The following is a 21,982-nucleotide window of genomic DNA, read 5'->3' as shown; positions in this document are numbered from 1 at the left end:
GAGTTGCTACAGTCATAGTATCTCTTTACTTCAATAGAAACCTTAACTAAGACAGTTGGTTATCAGCAATAGTGGACATTTATGTACCTCTCCCCAGGATGATATCACCTATTTTTGTGTAAGTGCACTCCGTGATACCTAACGGTGATGGACTTGCCTAATGACTCAGTTTTGAGAAGGTAGCCCATTGCTGAGCTTTGTTCAACAAGTGTTTACTCATTTGTGACCAACTTTGTCCTCTTGACCTTGAGGATAGGATATAACCAAGCTATGGACACAGTGAACTGTTCAAAAATATGTGTAATATAAGCACAGCCAGTTTCCAGAGGAGGCGTAGATACAGAAGAGCATAAGCTAGACCTGCAAACACATCCCGCACAGCACATCATTCCCTGCACAGTGTGGAGGAGACACCTAGGTATGGACCCATACTCATCCTCTTCACTCATTGGTTCTTTTGATTTAGCAACAGGACCCTGGACCTTCACATTTCCAGTCTCCTTAGGAGATAGGTGCTGTCTAAAACTTACTGGGTCCAGGAGGATGTGGAAGTATTGAATGATAGCTTTATGACTTCATTTTGCTTTTAATAAAGAAAACAATTTATTATATTGCAAAAAAAAAAAAAAAAAGGTAGTGGGCACAGCAGTGTCAGAAGAACCAACAGGTTGATCTGATCCCCACCCCCTTCATTTTGTAGTTCTGGAGACTAAACCCGTGGCTTTGCACATGCTAAGCAAGCACTCTACCAATACGCTATATCTATACCCTATGTCTTCACTTTAAACCAGTATTACATACTTGTAACCCCAGCAGTAGAAACAGGAGGACCAGGAGTTCAAGGTCTACCTCTACTACCTAGTGACTTTGGAGACTACATTCAATTCACCTATTTTGTGTGTGTGTGTGTGTGTGTGTGTGTGTGTGTGTGTGTGTGTGTGTCTGGGAAGATGATGGCTGCCAAGCCTGCTATCCTGAGTCCTATGGCCAGGACTCACTTGTAGAAGGAGAGAAAGGTTGTTCTCTGACCTCCACATATGTATCATTGCATGTGTGTGTATAGCCATATAAACAGACACAAATAAACATCTGTAATGAAATTCGAAAAAAATTAGGGTCTAGGATATAGTTTAATTGATAGAATGCTTTAAATCTCTAGCACCATGTAAAGTGGGGGGAATCCTAGCACTGGGGAGGTACAGACAGGAAGACCTGAAGTTCAAGGTCAACCTTGACTCTATAGTTGGTTGGAGCCTGGGTCGGCCTCAGAAATAAAGAAAATTTCCCCAATTTGAAGAAGGAGATGCATATGAGCATACAAGAGGCCTACAGAACACCAAATAGAATAGACCTGAAAAGAAAATCTTCCCGCCACATAATAATAACAACACAAAATATACAGAACAAGGAAAAAATATTAAAAGCGGCAAGAGAAAAAGGCCGAGTAATAGAGCCGGGCGTGGTGGCGCACGCCTTTAATCCCAGCACTCGGGAGGCAGAGGCAGGCGGATTGCTGTGAGTTCGAGGCCAGCCCTGGTCTACAAAGTGAGTCCAGGATGGCCAAGGCTACACAGAGAGACCCTGTCTCGAAAAACCAAAAAAAAAAAAAAAAAAAAAAAAAAAAGGCCGAGTAACATATGAAGGCAAGCCTATCAGAATTACTCCTGACTTCTCAGCAGAGACCATGAAAGCCAGAAGGGCCTGGACAGAGGTTCTACAAACCCTAAGAGAACACAGATACCAGGCAAGACTACTATATTCAGCAAAATTATCAATAACGATTGACGGAGAAGACAAGCTATTCCATGACAAAACCAAATTCAAACACAGTACCTAGCCACAAATCCGGCTTTACAGAAGTTACTAGAAGGAAAACTCCACCCCAACTGGTCAAACTACAACCAAACTACATAGGAAATAGGTAACTATACCATTGCAAAATCACAACCTCACAAAATCTCGACTGTTACAAATACCAAAAATGAAGGGACTTACCAATCACTGGTCATTAATATCTCTCAATGTCAATGGTCTCAATTCTCCAATAAAAAGACACAGACTAACGAAGTGGATGCATAGACATGACCCAACATTCTTCTGCATTCAAGAAACACACCTCAACCACAAGGACAGACATTGCCTCAGAGTAAAAGGTTGGGGGAAAATATTCCAAGCAAATGGTCACAAGAAACAAGGTGGGGTAGCCATTCTAATATCTAATAAAATAGACTTTCAACCAAAATTATTCAAAAGAGATGAGGATGGACACTTCGTTCTCGTCAAAGGTAAAGTCAACCAAGAAGACATCATGATTTTGAACATCTATGCTCCGAATACAAGGGCTCCCACATTTGTAAAAGAGTTATTAACAAAGCTTGCCCCACTCATCGATACCCACACATTAGTAGTGGGAGACTTCAACACCCCACTTTCACTCAAGGATAGGTCTTTGATTCAAAAACTAAGCCGGGAAATAACCTCATTAACCAATGTCAGGAATCAAATGGATCTAACAGATATCTACAGAACTTTCCACCCACATGCTAAGGATTATACCTTTTTCTCAGCACCCCATGGAACATTCTCTAAAATTGATCACATAGTTGGTCATGAAGCAAACCTCAACAGATACAAGAAGATTGAAATAATACCTTGTAACTTATCAGATCACCATGGACTAAGGCTGGACTTCAACAGCAAGAGAAATAATAAAAAGAATACTAACACCTGGAAACTAAACAACTTTCTACTTAATGACACATGGGTAATGGAAGAAATAAGGGAAGAAATAAAAGACTTCCTGAAATTCAATGAAAATGATGGAACAACATACCCAAAATTGTGGGACACATTGCAAGCAGTGCTAAGAGGAAAATTCATAGCACTAAGTGCCTTTAAAAAGAAAACGGAATCATCCCACATAAACAACTTAACAACACATCTGGAAGCTCTAGAAAAAAAAGAAGCAGAAACACCCAAGAGGAGTAGACGCCTAGAAATAATCAAACTCAGGGCTGAAATCAATAAATTAGAAACAAAGAGAACAATCCAAAGAATCAACAAAACCAAGAGCTGGTTCTTTGCGAAAATTAACAAGATAGACAAACCGTTAGCCAATCTAACTAAAAGACAGAGAAACACTATCCAAATTAACAAAACCAGAAATGAAAAGGGAGACATAACAACAGACACCGAAGAAATACAAAGAATCGTAAGAACCTACTTTAAAGGCATTTATGCCACAAAATTTGAAAATTTAAGGGAAATGGACAAATTTCTCAACCGATTCCATTTGCCAAAATGGAACCAAGACCAGATAAACAAATTAAATAGCCCTTTTCCACCTATAGAAATAGAAGCAACCATTGATAGTCTCCCAACCAAAAAAATCCCAGGGCCAGATGGTTTCAGTGCAGAATTCTACCAGTCCTTCAAAGAGGAGCTAATACCGATACTATTCAAGCTATTCCAAAAGATAGAAATGGACGGAATATTACCAAATTCCTTCTATGAGGCCACAGTCACATTGATACCTAAACCTCACAAAGACCCAACAAAAAAAGAGAATTTCAGACCAATTTCTCTTATGAACATTGATGCAAAAATACTCAACAAAATACTCGCAAACCGAATATAACAGCATATCAAAGACATCATTCACCATGACCAGGTAGGCTTCATTCCAGGCATGCAAGGATGGCTTAACATACGGAAATCCATCAATGTAATCCATCATATAAACAAACTGAAAGAGAAAAACCACATGATCATCTCTTTAGATGCAGAAAAAGCATTTGACAAAATCCAACACCCATTTATGTTTAAAGTTCTGGAGAGATTGGAATACAAGGCACTTATCTAAACATAATAAAGGCTATATACAGCAAACCAACAGCCAACATTAAGTTAAATGGAGAGATACTCAACGAAATCCCTCTAAAATCGGGAACCAGACAAGGCTGCCCTCTGTCCCCATATCTCTTCAATATAGTTCTTGAAGCCAGAGCAATAAGACATCAAAAGGAGATCAAGGGGATCCAAATGGGAAAGGAAGAAGTCAAATTATCCCTATTTGCAGATGATATGACATTGTATATAAGTGACCCCCAAAATTCCACCAGAGAACTCCTACAGCTGATAAACACCTTCAGCAAATTGGCAGGATACAAAATAAACTCAAAAAAGTCAGTAGCTTTCCTGTATACAAATGACAAACAGGCTGAGGAAGAAATTAGGAAAACTACTCCCTTCACGATAGCCACAAACAATATAAAATATCTAGGAGTAACTCTAACCAAGCAAGTGAAGGACTTATTTGAAAAAAACTTCAAACCTCTGAAGAAAGAGATTGAAGCTGACATCAGAAGATGGAGGGATTTACCTTGTTCGTGGATTGGGAGAATCAACATAGTAAAAATGGCCATCTTACCAAAAGCAATTTACAGAGTCAACGCAATCCCTATCAAAATACCTACAAAATATTTTGAAGATATTGAAAGATCAATTCTCAAATTCACATGGAGAAATAAAAAACCCAGAATAGCAAAAACAATCCTATACAACAAAAGATCCTCCGGAGGAATCTCCATACCTGATCTCAAGCTGTACTACAGAGCAACAGTAATAAAAACAGCATGGTACTGGCAAAGCAATAGGCTGGTGGATCAATGGAATCGAATTGAAGACCCAGAGATGAATCCACACACATTTGCTCACTTGATTTTTGACAAAGAAGCCAAATCTATTCAATGGAAAAAAGATAGCATCTTCAACAAATGGTGCTGGTCTAACTGGATGTCTACATGTAGAAAAATGCAATTAGACCCTTATTTGTCACCATGCACAAAACTCAAGTCCAAGTGGATTAAAGACCTCAACTTAAAACCAGAGACATTAATTCAGCTAGAGGAAAAAGTGGGGAAGAGCCTGGAATACATAGGCACAGGAAACAACTTCCTGAACAGTACACCAACAGCCCAGGCCTTAATGTCAACAATTAATAAATGGGACCTCATGAGGCTGAGAAGCTTCTGTAAGGCAAGAGACACTGTCAGTAGAACAAAGCGACAGCCTACAGACTGGGAAAAGATCTTCACCAACCCTTCATCTGACAAAGATTTAATATCCAAAATATATAAAGAACTCAAGAAATTAAACACCACAAAACCAAACAACCCAATTGCAAAATGGGGCTTGGAGCTTAACAGAGAATTCTCAACAGAGGAATATCAAATGGCCGAGAAACATTAAAAGAAATGCTTGTCCTCGTTAGTCATCAGAGAAATGCAAATCAAAACGACACTGAGATTCCATCTTACACTCATCAGAATGGCTAAGATCAAAAACTCAAATGACACCACATGTTGGCGAGGATGTGGAGAGAGAGGAACACTCCTTCATTGCTGGTGGGAATGCAAACTAGTACAACCACTTTGGAAAGCTATCTGGCGCTTTCTCAGAAAAATGGGAATAGGGCTTCCTCAAGACCCAGCTATCCCACTCCTTAGAATATACCCAGAAAATGCCCTACCACACAACAGGGACATATACTCAACCATGTTCATAGCTGCTTTATACATAATAGCCAGAACATGGAAACAGCCTAAGTGTCCCTCACTAGAAGAATGGACTAAGAAACTGTGGTACATTTACACTATGGAATACTACTCAGCTATTAAAAACAAGGAATTCCCGAAATTTGTGGACAAGTGGATTGATCTAGAAATTATCATAATGAGTGAGTTCACCCAGAAGCAAAAAGAGACAAATGGTATATACTCACTTATATCGAGACACTAGTCCAAGGGGTACGTCCTCATGAAAAACTTTACTTACCAGGAAAGTGGGTCAGAGGGGAGGACATCCTGTTGAGACTTTAGGCAAGAGTAGCATGGAAGAATGGGGAAATAGTAGGACCCACAGGGTCCTGGAAACCTACAGGAACAACTTTATGACAGGTAGATCTGGGTCCTGGGGTCCTCCTCAAACTAAGGCACCAGCCAAGGAGAATATAGGCAGTAAGCTTCAAACCCCTACCAAGACCTAGCCGACGAACATGATATTCTCCACCGTTGAGTGGAGAGTGAGATCTGACTCTCACACGAACTCTGGTGCCCCTTTTCTGACCACGTCCCCTGGATGGGGAGGCCTGGTGGCACTCAGAGGAAGGATAGCAAGTTACCAAGAAGAGACTTGATATTCCAAGAGCATATATAGGGGGAGGAGGTCTCCCTCAATCACAGACATAGGGGAGGGGAGAAGGGGGGAAGTGAGAGGGAGGGAAGAATGGGAGGAAACAGGGGAAGGGCTAACAATCGAGATGTAATATGAATAAATTAATAAAATTAAAAAAATACATAAAATAAAAATATATTTAAAAAAAAGAAATAAATAAACAAATAGAATGCTATTGGAGCCTGGGCCTGTCTCAGAAATAAACAAACAAATAGAACGTTATTGCTCATAGAACATGAAGAAGTACATCTCCAGAGATCCCTGGGTTATAGGTGGCTATGAAGATTTCTTTTGTTTTGTTTTGTTTTTGTTCTTTGAGACAGGGCTTCTCTGTGTAGCCTTGGCTGTCCTGGACTGGCTTTGTAGACCAGGCCGGCCTAGAACTCACAGCGATCCACCTACTTCTGCTTCCCTGAGTGCTCGGATTACAGGCGTGTACCACTCTGCCCAGCTTATAAAGACTTCTGCATGGCTGCCTCTAGGTAAAAGATGAGTCTGTTTTTAGTACTAAGAGGGATAATTTTGCATCAAGGCATTCTTAAAATTGCAGCTACGAAAGAAGGCTATGTATGGTTATAGAGAAGCCAATGATTAGTTTGCGGTGTGATCTGTGATTTTTATATGGCTGGTAAACATTGCAGAACTATGACCATGCCTGGTCGATATTAGCCAACCTCCCTAGAACCTGAGTGGCTCAGGGAAACGCAATGGTCTCAGTGGAATAAATCACAAGCATCCCTGGGACAGACTGATGCTGGGAATGAACTTGTTAAGATGAGAGTGTGGGGTCTGGCCATGTGGGCAGGCTTCACACTGGGCAGAGAGATTCCGGAGGCATGAAAAGGAAGCAGAGATGCTGAGGAAGCCTGGGGTTATGCGTGTAGCACACCCTCCTTTTCTGTGAGCCATAGCTCTCCTCTACCTGTATGTTGTTTAAGCTGGTAGAACCTTACCTTCTGGTTTACATTTTGTTTTGTTTGTTTGTTTGTTGTTTTTCGAGACAGAGTTTCTCTATAGCTTTGGCTGTCCTAGACTCACTTTGTAGACCAGGCTGGCGTCAAACTCACAGCAACCCAATCCGTCTGCCTCCACCTCCCTGAGTGGTGGGATTAAAGGCGCGGGCCATCACACCTGGCTACCTTTTGGTTTTTTGTTTCTTTGTTTTTCCGATACAGGGTTTCTCTATGTAGCCTTGACAGTTTTGGACTCACTTTGTAAACTGGGCTAGACTTGAACTTGTGTTGATGTTCCTGCTTCTGTCTCCCAGCTGTTGGGATACACTTTTTGATGCTGTTGTTTAGTACGGAGTCTCATGTATTCTAGACTACCTGAAACTTGCTATGTAGCTGACACTGAACATCTGTCTGCCTTCACTTTTCCAGTGCTAGGATGACAGGCATGTCCTACTATGCCCAATCTACACTTTTCGCCCAGATAGGATCTCATTGTATAGCTCAGGCTGACAATCTTGTTTCAGCCTGGATTTTTTTTTTTCCTGCTTTTAAGACAGGGTTTCTCTGTGTAGCCCTGGCTGTACTGAAACTCAATTTGTAGTTCAGGCTGGCCTTGAACTCATGTAGATCCCACCTGCTTCTGCCTCCTTACTTCCGGCACTGTGGTGTGTACCACCACACCTAACAATTCCAGCCTGGAATTACTTGGGTGGAATTACTGTCACGTGTCAGCATGTCTGATTTTAACTTGTTTTTTTTTTTTTAAGACATTTTATTTATATGTACACGTGTTTGCCTATGTGGGGTGTGTACACATAATTACAGGTGCCCTTAAAGTCAGAAGAGAGTGCCTAGTCCCCTGGAACTGGAGTTACTGTTAGTTGTGGGCCACCTGATGTGGGTGCTGGGAATTGAACTCCTTTGAAAAAGCAGTAATAGTTCTTAACACTGGGCTATCTCTCCAGCCCCATTAACTAGGACCAACCCCCCATCCCCATCTCCCAGTCAAGGTTTCTCTGTGTAATGGTTGATCCTGGCTGTCCTAGAATTTTTTGTAGACCAGGCCTCACACAGATCCACCTGCTTCTGCCTCCTGAGTGCTGGGGTTAAAGGTGTGGGCCACCACATCCAGTTAATTTCTGTTTTGAAGTTACAACACTCTTGATTTAAAAATCTGCAACCATTGGGTACGGTGGCACACACCTTTAATCCCGGCACTCAGAGGCAAGCAGATCTCTTGAGTATGAGGGCAGTTGGGTCTACAAAGCAAGTTCCAGGCCAGCTAAGGATACATAGTTGGACTCTGCATTTGAAGTGTTGAGGTGCCCACCGTAATGTCATCTCTTTTAAGTTCAACAGTCCCAATAACACTTTGCCACGAGCTAAGCAGGATAGGGAGAAAATACCATCCCCCCCCCTTTTTTTCTTAAGACAGGGTCTCACTGCATAGAGTCCTGACTGCTTGTAACTTGTTCCATTTTCCAGGGTGATCTCATACTCACAGAGATCCACATGCCTCTACTAATGGCCAGCTCTAGGGCCCAGTCTCTGGTCCTGTAAAACTCTCTGTTTTCTATTCTGCCTGTGGCAAGCCTCTGGTATTTCCCTGTCAGCTATGTTATTATGGGGCTGACAAGTCTGAAATATGCAAGAATGGCCAGCCACACAGTGTATAAGTACTGGCTTCTCCACCGCTGTGAAGTAAATACTCTAAAAAAGAAAAGGAGGGGGAGGAGCAGAGCCGTGTGTGTGTGTGTGTGTGTGTGTGTGTGTGTGTGTGTGTGTGTGTGTGTGGCACAGGCCTGTAAGTAATCCCAGCACTTGGGAGACCGAACCAGGAGCTCCAAGACATCCAGCGAGCCAGAACTTCATGTATGAGAGACAAGCGCACAACATCCTAGGATGCGTCTTGAAAAACAAAACACATCGGTTCCCAGAGATCCAGAAAAATGCTGTCCCCCCTCACACTCCATGCTAACTAAAGCACCTTCAACAGCACACTTTCCTGCTCGGTGGTTGAGAACATACATGGCAGTCCTCTTCTAAAAGCAGGACGATGCTCAGAAGATACGCAGTCTGTCCTGGGAACCTGCAGAGGGAACCCCCTAGGCACCTCTAGTCCCTCGAGCAGTTGTCGCCTAGAAAGGGAAAGGCGGAGCGAGCCGTTAGAAAGTAGCGCGAGTTAAATCAGTTTCTTACTCCAGGCTGATGGGCTCTTTGGGGACATCAAGAAGGTCAGGTCTGCCAGAACAACTATCACCTTGACAGAGAGTTGCCTGGTACCCACCAGCCACAGAACTTGGCCAAGCCCGTTCGGCCACGCCCACCCATCTCATGACCCGCCCAGACCCAACCATGGGAACCCAGTCGTCACAGTATTTCCGGTTCCAATCCTCCAACAGGCTTCCGTCGCTCCGGGTTGCCCCAGTCATCCGCTCCGGTCCCGCCCCTGCGCGTCTTTGACACAGTCACATGAGGGGCGCTCGCAGGGCCTGCCGGGAGAAGTACTGCCGGCGGGTCAGGGTTCGGCCCAACATGGCGGTTCCTGTCGGACAGTGACCAAGGCTTTGCCGGAGGGAGGACTGAGCGGCGGTCGTCGGCGTCCCCACCTGCCAGGGAGGGAATGCAAAGCCTCGGGGAGTGCTGAGCGGAGGCAGGGACGGGCCCAGGCCCCGAAAAGACGAGGCGGCGGCGGCTACGCGCAGTCGGCTGCAGCCTCCGGAGTGGGGCCGCGCCCGGCCGGGCAGGCGGTGGCGGCGGCGGCGGCGGCTGCGGCAAGCTCGGCTCCGAGGCGGGGCGGAGGCCGTGCTCCCGGCCGCGGCCATGGCCCAGTGCGTGCAGTCGGTGCAGGAGCTCATCCCGGACTCCTTCGTCCCCTGCGTCGCCGCGCTGTGCAGCGACGAAGCCGAGCGGCTCACCCGGCTCAACCACCTGAGCTTCGCCGAGCTGCTCAAGCCCTTCTCTCGCCTCACTTCCGAAGGTACGTGGTGCCCTTCCTCGTTCCCCCGGGCTGAAGCCAAGCCGCGGCCGAGAGAAGGAAGTTGGGAGCAAGTAAAAGACAAGAGGGGCGGCGGCCCGACTGACTAGGGGCTGCGAGCGTCGTCTGTCAAGACCGCGCGCTCCTCCACCGCCCGGGTTTCTAGGCTCTTTTTCTTCCTTGGACGAACCGGGTCATTAAGTCGCGAAGAAAAACCGGAGTCCCGACCCAAGGGAGTCGAGACTGCCTTTAGCGGTCACCGAACAGAATTTGGGCAATTACTAGACAGTTAAAGTAGAAAGATGCATCCTCCAAAACGGAGTGCCATCGTGACGATCTGTCACGTCCCCTCCCATTGAGCATTACATATGTCTTTCAAAGTTATCTGGTTCATGACATTCATCTAGCGTTGAGGTTCACCTCTGTCTGAACTTCTATTAGGTTATTGACTTTTGTTTCCTTTTGACCATTCAAAGGAGTTCTTAGCTAGACAGCAGTTTGCCCAGTCTCAAGAAAGCAAGCAAAAAGTACTACATGAATAATAAAGGATGGGCGCTGTTGATGAGCCCAGTTGGTAAAGTGCCTGCCTAGCATGCTGGAAGCAGCCATCCGTTGGATTCTCAGCACCATGTAACCTGTGCACACCTGTGATCCCAGCACTCAGAGGCAGAGGCAAGAAGTTTAACTCTTTTCCAGCTTATGTAGCGTGTTCCAGGCTAGCCAGGGATATAAGACCCCATCTAAAGAAAAAAATAAAATAAAATAAAAAGTTTAAAGTTAAGAAAAAAATGACAAAGGATAAATTGTAGTTAACAATGTAGATACGTCAAGTTATCTAGATCTATAGGACTAGGTCAGTTCAAACATTTTGCTTTTTTCTTATTGATAATTGATCATAATGTATTCATGTTTAATAATTATTTGTTTTGTCCCAGCACCCGTGTGTGGTGGCTCAGAACTTCCTGTAACTCTAGCTCTGGGAGAAATCCAAGGCAAAAAAAGGTTAAAAATTTTTATTTAAGTATATGCTGAAGTATGCTTTAACTGCTGTCTTTCAAACAGAACCTATCCAAAAAAAAAAAAGGGCAGGTAAAGTTCCTTGGAAATTTACATACTGTTAAGCAAGAAAGGTTCTCTTACAAATTTGTTCATCAAATGACTGTGGTATTTATTTGGTTAGGGTGTTTATCCACAAAACAATAGTGCTTTACTGTTGGTTCATGTGTTTACATGCCTGGGCAGTCGTTTGGAGGCTGGCTGCTTTGTAAGTTTCCCTTCGCAGTTAAGAAAGAGCTGTCTAAGCCGGGCGTGGTGGCGCACGCCTTTAATCCCAGCACTCGGGAGGCAGAGGCAGGCGGATCGCTGTGAGTTCGAGGCCAGCCTGGTCTACAAAGTGAGTCCAGGACAGCCAGGTCTACACAGAGAAACCCTGTCTCGAAAAACAAAAAAAAAAAAAAAAAAAAAAAAAAAAAAAAAAAAAAGAAAGAGCTGTCTAAAACTCCAAACTTAGTGGGACAGAAAGAGATGTGCAGTGGTTGAAGCACTTGCTCTGCAGAGGACCACGGTTGTGTCCTTGCTTGGCAGCTGGCAGCTCCAGTCCCGGAGGGTCTAACAGTGTCGTTCTTGCACAGCCCTGTCCACAGGCAATGCAGTGCACAGCTGTAGTATACCTACACATAAAACAGTGAAAAAGAATCGGGTTTTGAAGACAGGATCTGTGTAATCCTGGTTGTCCTGGAGCTTACTGTATAGACCAGGCTGGCTTTGAACTAGATCCACCTGTGGGGGGCAAGGAGATGGGTAGGAAGAGGGGACAGGGCACTCTATGGACCTCCCCCAAGTCCATGCACTACCACACCTGGCTAACCCAAACTTCGAGAATCTTGGATTCTCTTCAACTCTTCGGCCTGTTTTCTTCACTACTGAAGTCTTTTCAGGCTTTAGAACAGTGGTTCTCAGCCTTCCTGATGCTTTCACTCTATAATACAGTTCCTCCTGGTATGCTGACCCCAACCAGAAAATTATTTTGTTGCTACTTCATAAGTATAATTTTGCCACTGTTATGAATCAGGATGTGTGATATGTGATTCCCCCAGAGCGGTTGCACCCCACAGGTTGAGAACCGTTGCTCTAGAGTTCCTATGAATAACTGCAAAAGAATTTGTAATTCTTTTGGGATTGGGGTTGATAGGTCCGAGTATTAGCTTAGATTGACCGCTGTGTCTCCTTCTAGCCCAGTCTAGCTTTAACACTGAGACGCTCTTGCCTCAGCCTTCTGAGTGTATCACCATGCCTTGTTTCAGTTTATAGCCTTAAATGTTTCCTCATCTCCCATACTGAGGTTCAAATGCACAGTTCTACACTTGCTAAACAAGAGCTGTCTCCTTGAGCTGCGTCCCTAGCCCCTCCACAGTCTCACATTCTTAGAAAATGAACATCTGTGAAGTTGGTGTGACTTTGCCTGTGCACTTTCCTGTTGTGTTAAGAAAAAGAAACAAGCTGGGTGCAGTGGTGCACGCCTGTAATACCAGTACTCAGGGAGGCAGAGACAAGTGGATATCTGAGTTTGAGGCCAGCCTGGTCTACAGAATGAATCTAGGATAGGCAAGGCCACACAGAGAAACCCTGTTTTGGGGTGGGGGTTGGGGGAAGGAAACTCAAGAAAAAGAAGTAATGCTAATACTTCAGGGTGTTTCATGTAGCTTCTCTCTCTCTCTCTCTCTCTCTCTCTCTCTCTCTCTCTCTCTCTCTCTCTCTCTTTCTTTTTTTCCGAGACAGGTTCTCTCTGTGTTAACCTTGGCTGTCCTGGACTTGCGTTGTAGACCAGGCTGGCATCGAATTCACAGTGATCTGTCTGCCTCTGCCTCTCCAGTGCTGGCATGAAAGGCGCGCGCCACCATACCCGGCTTCCATGTAGCTTTTCTTTTAGTTACTGAGTCTTTTGTTGGGGTGCCATTTATTTATTATTATTGTTGTTATTTTGGGACAGGATCGGTATGTAGCTCAGGCTGGCCTTAAACTCACTGTGTAGCCCAGGCTGACCTCTAGCCCACAGTGATTCTCCTACTCCAGCTTGCTATGTGCCAGGATTAAAAATGTGCCACTACCTAGCCATTATTGCCGTTTTAATGTAGCTGAGGACTCTGAGGTACAGAGATGCTTATCTACAGCTTTATACCTAGGAAAGATTTAAAAACAGGTAGTGTCACTCAATATATTGTGATCTGAATCATCAATCGTCTTTTGGAAGTGCGTAAAATTACTTATTTATACTGGAGACCAAGGTCTCATGTAACCCAAGCTGGCCTTGAATTCCTAATGTTCCTGCCTCTATGTTCTAAATTTTAGGATTACAAACATGTGCCACCATGTCAGGCCTCATATATGCTGTTAAATTTTGGCAGGAACAATAAAATATATAAAGAAATCAAATAGCAAATGAAAATGTCTTTGTCTTTGTCTTTCTTATGCTGAAAATTGAACTTGGGACCTCTTGGACTATATTTTTTCCACTTGGGTATATTCTCCACATTGGTAGGATTAGTTCTAGTACTATAACTTATTTAACCCATATATTTCTAAAATTTATTTTAATAGATATCCAATATAAAAGATAAAATTGGGAGGTTCTGCATTCCTTTTTATTGCAAAGATTTTGAAATTCAGTGTTTTTACACTTAAATATCCTTCTTTGTAAGTAGGTGCCTTTTTAAGGACTCAGTAAGCCTTCTGAGGTGGCACAGCTTTCATTGGACAGTGCAGTGAACTATCACTTCCCTTTCCCTTTGCTGCCTGGGAAAGATGAGGAAGTGGTACAGTGAGGTGGTTGACAGATGGTAGAAAGGGAAAAGCCGTCACTGCTTATTCAGGAGTGAGGGTAGAATGGTGTCCTAGGTCCCCTTGTTCCTGTGATGAGACAGTGACAAGAGCAGCGCAAAGAGAGAAGGGCTTTATTTTAGCTCACACTGAAAGTATAGTCCATTAGGGCAGTGAAATCAGCAGGACCCTGAAGCATCTGGTCACATTGCATCCACAGTCGAGCAACAACAGGATGACGGCAAATTAGAGCTGGTTCTCTTCCTGTTTATACAGTCCTGGATCTTTGAAGGAGCTAGTTCCCTCTACAGCTGGGTAGCCATCACACTCAAGGTAGCCCTGCAGTGGCATGCCCAGCGTTCAGTGATTGCAGATTTTGTCAGGTTTGCAGTTAAGACTGCCATGGAAGTCGGGCGGTGGTGGCCCACGCCTTTAATCCCAGCACTTGGGAGGCAGAAACAGGTGGATCTCTGTGAGTTCGAGGTCAGCCTGGTCTACAGAGCGAATCCAGGACAGTCAAGGCTACACAGAGAAACCCTGTGTCCGTGGGGGGGGGGGAGGGGGAGGCCGGGGGAAGAAAAGACTGCCATGGAATGGTTAGGTCAGAAGGTATGCATTCTAGTCTAGTGGTTAGGGGAGAGCAGCGGGAAAGCTGTCTTCTGGGGGTACAGAATGCAAAGGAGATGCCTGGGAGGGGAGAAACTGGAGTTTCACGAAGGGGCTTTTAGATTTTGTTTCTAGTGGTAAATATGAGGTAGCTGAGTTCTTGAGAAAGGCTGCATTGCCAGATCACTGAGTTTGTAGTTTATAAAGTTTCCTAAGTTAGTATGAGTATTTTAAAACTTTAAGCAGTCATGATACATGTCCTGTTGCTTTAGAGGCTAAGTCAGGAGGGGTGCTTGCTTGATGCCAGCCTGCAGTACTCAAAAAAGAAAAAGTTCAAAGGTGACTGAGATATAGACTACAGTGTCCACATAAAAAATTTGGTAGAACATGAAGTTGTGAGGAGGCTTGGGGCACATGTGGGAGGGGCTGAGGGGGGTGGAAGGCTTGAGTATAATAAAATATGAAATATAAATGTGAACTATATAAATATGAAATTCTCAGTTAATGGAAAATATTATGTTTAAAAATTTGGCAAAACACTTCACCTTATTTTTGTTGTTGTTGGTAAATAATACTTTGGATTTATTATTTTTTTTCTGAGACAGGGTTTCTCTGTGTAGCCTTGACTGTCCTGGACTCACTTTGTAGACCAGGTTGGCCTCAGAACGCAGAGATTTGCCTGCCTCTGCTTCCCAAGTGCTGGAATTAAAAAATGCTTGTGCTATCACACCTGGTTCTAAATTTTATTTTTTTAAAGATTTATGTATTTTTTGTTTTTGTTTTTGTTTTTTTTTTTGGTTTTTTGAGACAGGGTTTCTCTGTGTAGCCTTGGTCATCCTGGACTCACTTTGTAGACCAGGCTGGCCTCGAACTCACAGCGATCCACCTGCCTCTGCCTCCCAAGTGCTGGGATTAAAGGCGTGCGCCACCCACGCCCGGCTGATTTATGTATTTTTATTTATGAATATGAGTTGTTTTTTTTTTTTTTTTTTTTTTTTTGCCAGCATATCTGTCTGTGCACCACATGCATTTGTTGGCAGCAGAGGTCAGAAAAGGGTTTGGAGCCTTTGAAACTGGAGATACAGGCTCTGTTAGCCACCCTGTTAGTGCTGGGAATTGAATCCTAGTCCCCTGGAAGAACAGCCAGAGGCCTTACTGAACCATCTCTGTTCTGTAGCCTACATTACAGACAAAGGAATGTAAACAAACAAACAAGAAAGACTAGATTTTATTTGTGGCCTGCAGGTTTGTTTGATTTGCCCTGACTTCTGAGATCAAATTTGGCTTTGTACAGTGTCAAGTAGACTTATCTTTAGATTTCATTAGAAACACACATAGTTTAGAAATAAATTAAAAAAGCACTCTGGAGGCAGAGGTAGGTGGATCTCTCTGAGTTTGAGGCCAGCCTGGTCTACAGAGCTAGTTCTAGGATAGCCAGGGCTGTTAACACAGAGCAATTCTGTCTCGAAAACCAAAACCAACCAAAACAAAAAAACAACAAAAAGCCCAAAAAGAAGGGTGCTAGAAGAAATTTGAGTACTGTTTTTGTATAGGACCTTTGTATAGGCAGGCTTTGTAAAGCCTTGAGTTTAGGCTTTATATGCATGTAATCAGATTATAGAGAGCCATTTAGGGTTCCTTGCATGTTTTTAAAACCTAAGAAAAAGCCAGGTGGTGGTGGTGCACGCCTTTAATCCCAGCACTTGAGAGGCAGAGGCAGGCGGATCGCTGTGAGTTTGAGGCCAGCCTGGTCTATAAAAGCAAGTCGTGAACAGCCAAGGCCACACAGAAAAACCCTGCCTTGAAAAACAAAAACAAACAAACAAACAAAAAACCTAAGAAAAATTACATGCACTGAAAATACCAATAAAGCACAACTAAATGGTTTTGTATATATTATTGATGTGTGGTCCATCCAAGTTTTCTTCACCGTTCACACATCTTGTGATTCTAATACTTGTTTTCTGTGGTGCTGAAAACTGAGCTGGGACACTGTGACGCTCGAGAATGCATGTCTTCTCCTGTAAAGATGTTGGAGCCATAGTACAAACAACTCTGCAGCATCCGTGGGGGTTTTGTCTCATGCTGAGAAGTCAAGGAGAAGGCGGCGGCTTCTTCTTCTTCTTCTTCTTCTTCTTCTTCTTCTTCTTCTTCTTCTTCTTCTTCTTCTTCTTCTTCTTCTTCTTTTACATATATATTATGACTTTCAGCTTTGTTTTTTTTTTTTTTTTTTTTTTTTTTTTTTTACGGGATTCCTGTGTATGAGAATGCATGTCTTTGTGTCTATATATGGGGTTGTTTGCTTTTTGTCCTTTTTTTTTTTTTGTTCTCATTTGGTTGTTTTGTCATATACAGATTTGTTTTTTACTGTACTTTGGTTTTTATTGTATTTTACTCTTACTCCTTAGCTGTCTACTTTCTTTTGTTGTTGTTGTTTTTGTTTTTCAAGACAGGGGTTCTCTGTGTAGCTTTGGCTGTCCTGGACTCAATTTGTAGACCAGGTTGGCCATGAACTCACAGAGATCCGCCTGCCTCTGCCTCCCTAGTGCTGGGATTAAGGGCGTGGTGGCCATGCACACCTTTGGCCATCTATTTCAAAGAGTTAATCATACCTTACTGTTTGTTTAATGGTAGTTCTCTAATAATTTTAAATAGGGAGCTGGAGAGATAGCTCAGGGTTAAGAGTGCTGTCTGCTCTTCCAGAGGTCCTGAGCTCAATTTCTAGCAACCACATGGCTCACAACCATCTATAATGTGATGCCCTCTTCTGCAGATAAAGCACTCATATACAATAAGTAAATAACCTTAAAAAATAATTTAAAATACTATTTTATTGTATCATTTTAGATGTGTACCACCTCACTTTTCTTTTTTGTTATAACCATCATAATCATTTTTTAGGTTAAATATATTTGAGTTCTAAACTTCTTTCTTTCTTTTCTTTTCTTTTTTTGATATTCAGGGACCAAACCTTGTTTTTTTTTTGAAGCCAGGGTTTCTCCTCTGTGTAGCCTTGGCTGTTCTGAACTTGCTTTGTACACCATGCTGGCCTCGAACTTACAGCAATCCGCCTGCCTCTGCTTCCAAGTGCAGGTACTAAAGGCATGTAATTTTGTCTATGCACATATAGGTGCATACAGTACCCTCAGGGATCAGTGAGGCTGGCTGATCCCCTGGCACTGGGGTTATAGATGGTTGTGGGTCTCCACATGGATGCTGAGAATAAAACTCAAGTCCTCTGGAAGAACAGCTAGTGCTCTTAACCACTGAGCTATCCCTTCAGCTCCCCAAACATACCATTTTAAAGCCGAACCTTCTACATTCAAAGTTTAAAAGTCTTTATTCTGAAGTTAAATGCAAAGTTTCTTCTGAAACTCTGCTGGTGTCTTCACATAAACCCCTATTTTAAAATGGGGGGAAACCCCAACACATTACATACTTCCAATATGGGATGATACAAAATGAACACTCTCATTTTTATAAAAGGAGGAATGAGAGTATATCTAGGACAGTTTGGACTGATGCCGGACTGAAACTCAGCAGGACAAACATCACATCATATGGTCTTTGTTGGGTGTCTGGCCCTGTGCTCCAGGTGGCTTGCGTAGCCCCACCCTTCCTGGTCTGCCACCTGCAGACATACAGTCTCTCAAAGTGGGTTCAATCCATTCCTGTAGCTTTCCTCAGCAGATGTTCCATTGCCCTGGCCTTTTTGTGTCATGCCAGGATCTCTCAGTGCAGCTTATGCTTTCACTTACCCCACTTTACACAATGATCTCTTAGGCTCTCTTAGCAGGGAGTCCAACCCTGTCACATATTACCCTGCCTCAGAGGCATTTTAGAACCTTGCCATAGCCTTCTATGCTCCTTGACACTTGCAATTCCTATACCTATGAAACTAGTACTATGGCCAGAGGGTGGTGATGGCACACACCTTTAATCCAAGCACTGCGGAGACAGGCTGATCTCTGTGAGTTCGAGGCCAGCCTGGTCTACAGAGCAAGTTCAGAACAGCCAAGGCTATACAGAGAAACTCTGTCTCAAACATCAACAACAACAACAATAACAACAAACAAACAAACAAACAAACAAAAACCAACCAAACAAACAACTAGTACCATGTGTATGATGCCAGGTGTTGCCAGCTTGAGGTAGATGTACTTAGGCCCCGGACCACAGTTGAACTGTTCTCTGCCTTTCAAGATGACTCTGGGGAGATAATTTTCCTTATAGTTGTTTTTGAGCAGGGCACCTTTTCAGTAGCATTGCTTAGACTTCTTTAAGGGAATTTGGATTTTCTCAAGATATAGTACTGAGAGATTGGAGTCTCACACTCTGGGCACTTTTCCTGTTGTTTCAGCTCAGGTTTATCTAGAATAGTGCCTTTAAAGAAATGATTACATCTCCTTTCTCACCAGCATGGCTTATCTACAACTTTGGATTTTACGTGCGTGCATGAGTGCGTGCAGGTGTAGGTGGATCCAACATGTAGGATCCAGGGATCAAACTCCAGTCTCAGGCTTGGCAGGAAATGCCCTTACTTGCCAAATCATCTTGCTGCTTCCTGTATTCAGCTTTAAGCTCCCTTTCCTAACAAATAGCACCTTTTCCTATTTTGCTCCACTTGTTCTCTCTTACTATAGACCTGGATAAAAACAGTAAGTAGTAATCCAGACACAGCCTGGGTACTGTCTGGCTTAAAATTTTCTCAGCCAGGGATGGGATAACCATTGAGATGTAACAAGAATAAATTAATAAAAAATTAAAAAAATTTTTTTTTCTCAGCCAACCAAATTAGTCATCACCTTTGAATTTGGCCTCACTGAAGTTCTCAGGCTATAGGCAGATTCTTTGTCAGAATATAACTGGAATGGCTTCTTAACCTAGTTCCCAGTGGAGTCCTTCCTCTTTGAAACCCCAAAGCAAGGCCTCCACTGTTACACTTTCTTGTGAATCTCATTCCCCAAATTCCCACCAGAATGGCCTGTTAAACTCCCTTTACAACATCTAGGGTTTTTTAAAGCCCAAAGTTCTAAGCCCTTTGATATTCTTCCTGTGAAGAGTCTCAAAGGCCTAACGCTAGCATGGTCAGGTTTATCCCAAGTTCCACTTCTGCTGTCAGTTTCGTATTAGTTACTTTCTTAATTACTGTGACAGAATACCTGATAGGAACTGTTGGAAGGACCCTGTTGTTTGAGGTTGCAGTCCTTCCAGTCCGCATGGCTGCTCTGAGCTTGGAGGTAGATGTAGGACTCCCTCTCCCCAGCAGGGCCTCCGGCTCTGCCTGACTCCATCTGGAGAGTGTCTTTAGACACAGATGCCCCTAACCACACTTGTTATATGGCCCTTGACGCAGCTCCCTGCTAGCTTCCCCTCCCTGTGCCTATAGGATAATGAAGTACTGTGTTCCCACTCATATGATAGAGCATGCTGCCAAATGCAAAGTGAGCATCCTTAAAGTGCCTGGTTCCAACCAATTATATACACCTATCCTGGAAGCCCCACCCACTCCCCAAGGACGTACAGCCTTTTCTCCCTGAGTAAAGTTGGACTAGCTCCTGAAGTGGTTCCCGGAGTGTTTGATCTCTCTTGTGCTCCTGGCCTTCCAAGCTCTGCACCTCGCCTTCTGCTCCTCCTACCTTCCTGGGCCAGTGGCCAACAAACAACAAAAACCATCTTAGAGGAGGAAAATTTTATTATGGCTGACAGTTTGAGAGTGTAGTGCATTATGGGAAGACATGACAGCTGGAACTGGATGGAGGCTGGCTGGTCACCTCACATTTCCAGTCACCTAAGAGATGGGTGGGGATGCTCAGCTCTCTTTCTCTTTAATTCAGGGTGAGTCCTCTCACGGTGAGTCCTCTCACTTCTCAATCCAAGCCAGAACCTCCTTGTAAAGCACACTTAGGTGTGTCTCCTGGTGACGCTAGAGCCTGCCACATTGATAGTCTGAATCATCACAGCTGCTGCTATGGTGATGTAACTAGGTAGTTCATCTCAGAGGATTTGAAATGCGTGCATATACAGTGGAAGCATGCATAGCACTGCTCCCAACCCTCAAAGAAAGGTGTGCTACATATTTGGTTGCTTATAGTATTTGACAATTATGGGACAACCTTAAGGAAAATACACGCAAAGTATGTTCCTAAAGATTTCAGAGGTATGCCATTGTAGCACTCTGGCTGTTCTCTTTTCCTTTATTTTTCTCTTTCCCTTCCTTTTCCCTTTCCCTTTTTTGTGTCATAATTACACCTATAATCCCAGCATTCTGAAGGCATAAGCAGGAGGATTATTTTGAGTTCCAAGGCAGCTTGGTTTACATACCATGTTCCATGGGAAGTTTTAATTGTTGAGAGAGGTTTGTGTATATTTAAATGAGAAAACAACAATCACAGACAAATGCGGAGAAAACAGTAAACATTCATCTTCACTATTCAGCTAGAAAATGCAAAGCTTGTCATCTTTTTAATTCCTTGTGTGTATACATGTGAAAAGTGTGCTCACGGTGTGTTTGTATGCAGAGGAACATCTCGGGTGTCTGTCTGTGCCTTCCACCTTGTTTGAGCTAGGGTCTCCTTATTCACCCCAGCATATGCCATGCTAGCTGGCCCGTGAGTATCCCAGGATTCTCCTGTTTCCACCACCATGCCTCTGCTGTCTCATATTGCCATTCAAGTACTGAAGCAGTTCAGAGGGATGCCTTGTTATAAGTTCAAAGCCAGCCCAGACTACAAAATGAGACAACTATTCATGGCATCTGCTATTTTGATATTATTATTTTTAATTTTGTTGTTGTTGAAATGGTGCCTCATTTTCTACTCAAGACTGAGATGCGTGAGTGCTTGATTCAGGAATAAGGAATTTTTTTTTTAAAATAAAGATTTATTTATTTATTATCATATACAGTGCTCTGCCTGCATGTACACCTGTAGGCCAGAAGAGGGCATCAGATCACATTACAGTTGGTTGTGAGCCACCATGTGGTTGCTGGGGATTGAACTCAGGACCTTTGGAAGAGCAGGTGGCACTCTTAACCACTGAGCCATCTCTCTAGCCCATAGTGTTTTTTGTTTTTGTTTTTTTTTGAGACAGGGTTTCTCTGTGTAGCTCAGCGATCTGCCTGCCTCTACCTCCTGAGTGCTGGGATTAAAGGCATGTGCCACCATGCCTGGCCATATTTTAATTTTTTATAATCTTTTCTACTTCTGAAATCTGTCCTTCACTATGTAGCCCTGGCTTGTTTGGAACATGGCATGTAGACCAAGCTGCCTTGGAATTCAAAATAATCCTCCTGCTTATGCCTTCAGAATGCTGGGGTTATAGGTATGTGCTTTACATCTGGATGAACTGTTTTGGTTTGGTTTTTGGTTTTTCAAGACAGGGTTTCTCTGTAGCC

The 21,982-nt window shown here is 43.4% G+C and overlaps 1 protein-coding gene across 6 annotated transcripts in view; it reads left to right on the top strand.

Moving 5' to 3' along the window:
• Window positions 1-9,936: 9,936 nt before the first annotated feature.
• The window catches only part of Trappc8 (trafficking protein particle complex subunit 8), an 84,321-nt gene continuing 72,275 nt past the window's right edge, over window positions 9,937-21,982 (top strand). For 3 of the 6 annotated variants that reach the window (XM_051163662.1, XM_051163657.1, XM_051163659.1), the window contains exon 1: window positions 9,952-10,167. In XM_051163662.1, the coding sequence (XP_051019619.1) occupies window positions 10,011-10,167 (157 nt within the window). In that variant the 5' untranslated portion in view covers window positions 9,952-10,010. Of the gene's footprint in view, window positions 10,168-21,982 lie in introns of all 6 variants that reach the window. The other 3 variants (XM_051163661.1, XM_051163660.1, XM_051163663.1) reach the window with 2 other exon arrangements.

The sequence above is a fragment of the Acomys russatus genome, chromosome 20 (genome assembly GCF_903995435.1).
Source record: "Acomys russatus chromosome 20, mAcoRus1.1, whole genome shotgun sequence".
Classification (NCBI taxonomy): domain Eukaryota; kingdom Metazoa; phylum Chordata; class Mammalia; order Rodentia; family Muridae; genus Acomys; species Acomys russatus.
Note: the sequence above shows the minus strand (reverse complement) of the source record. Positions and strands in the feature narration are given on the sequence as shown.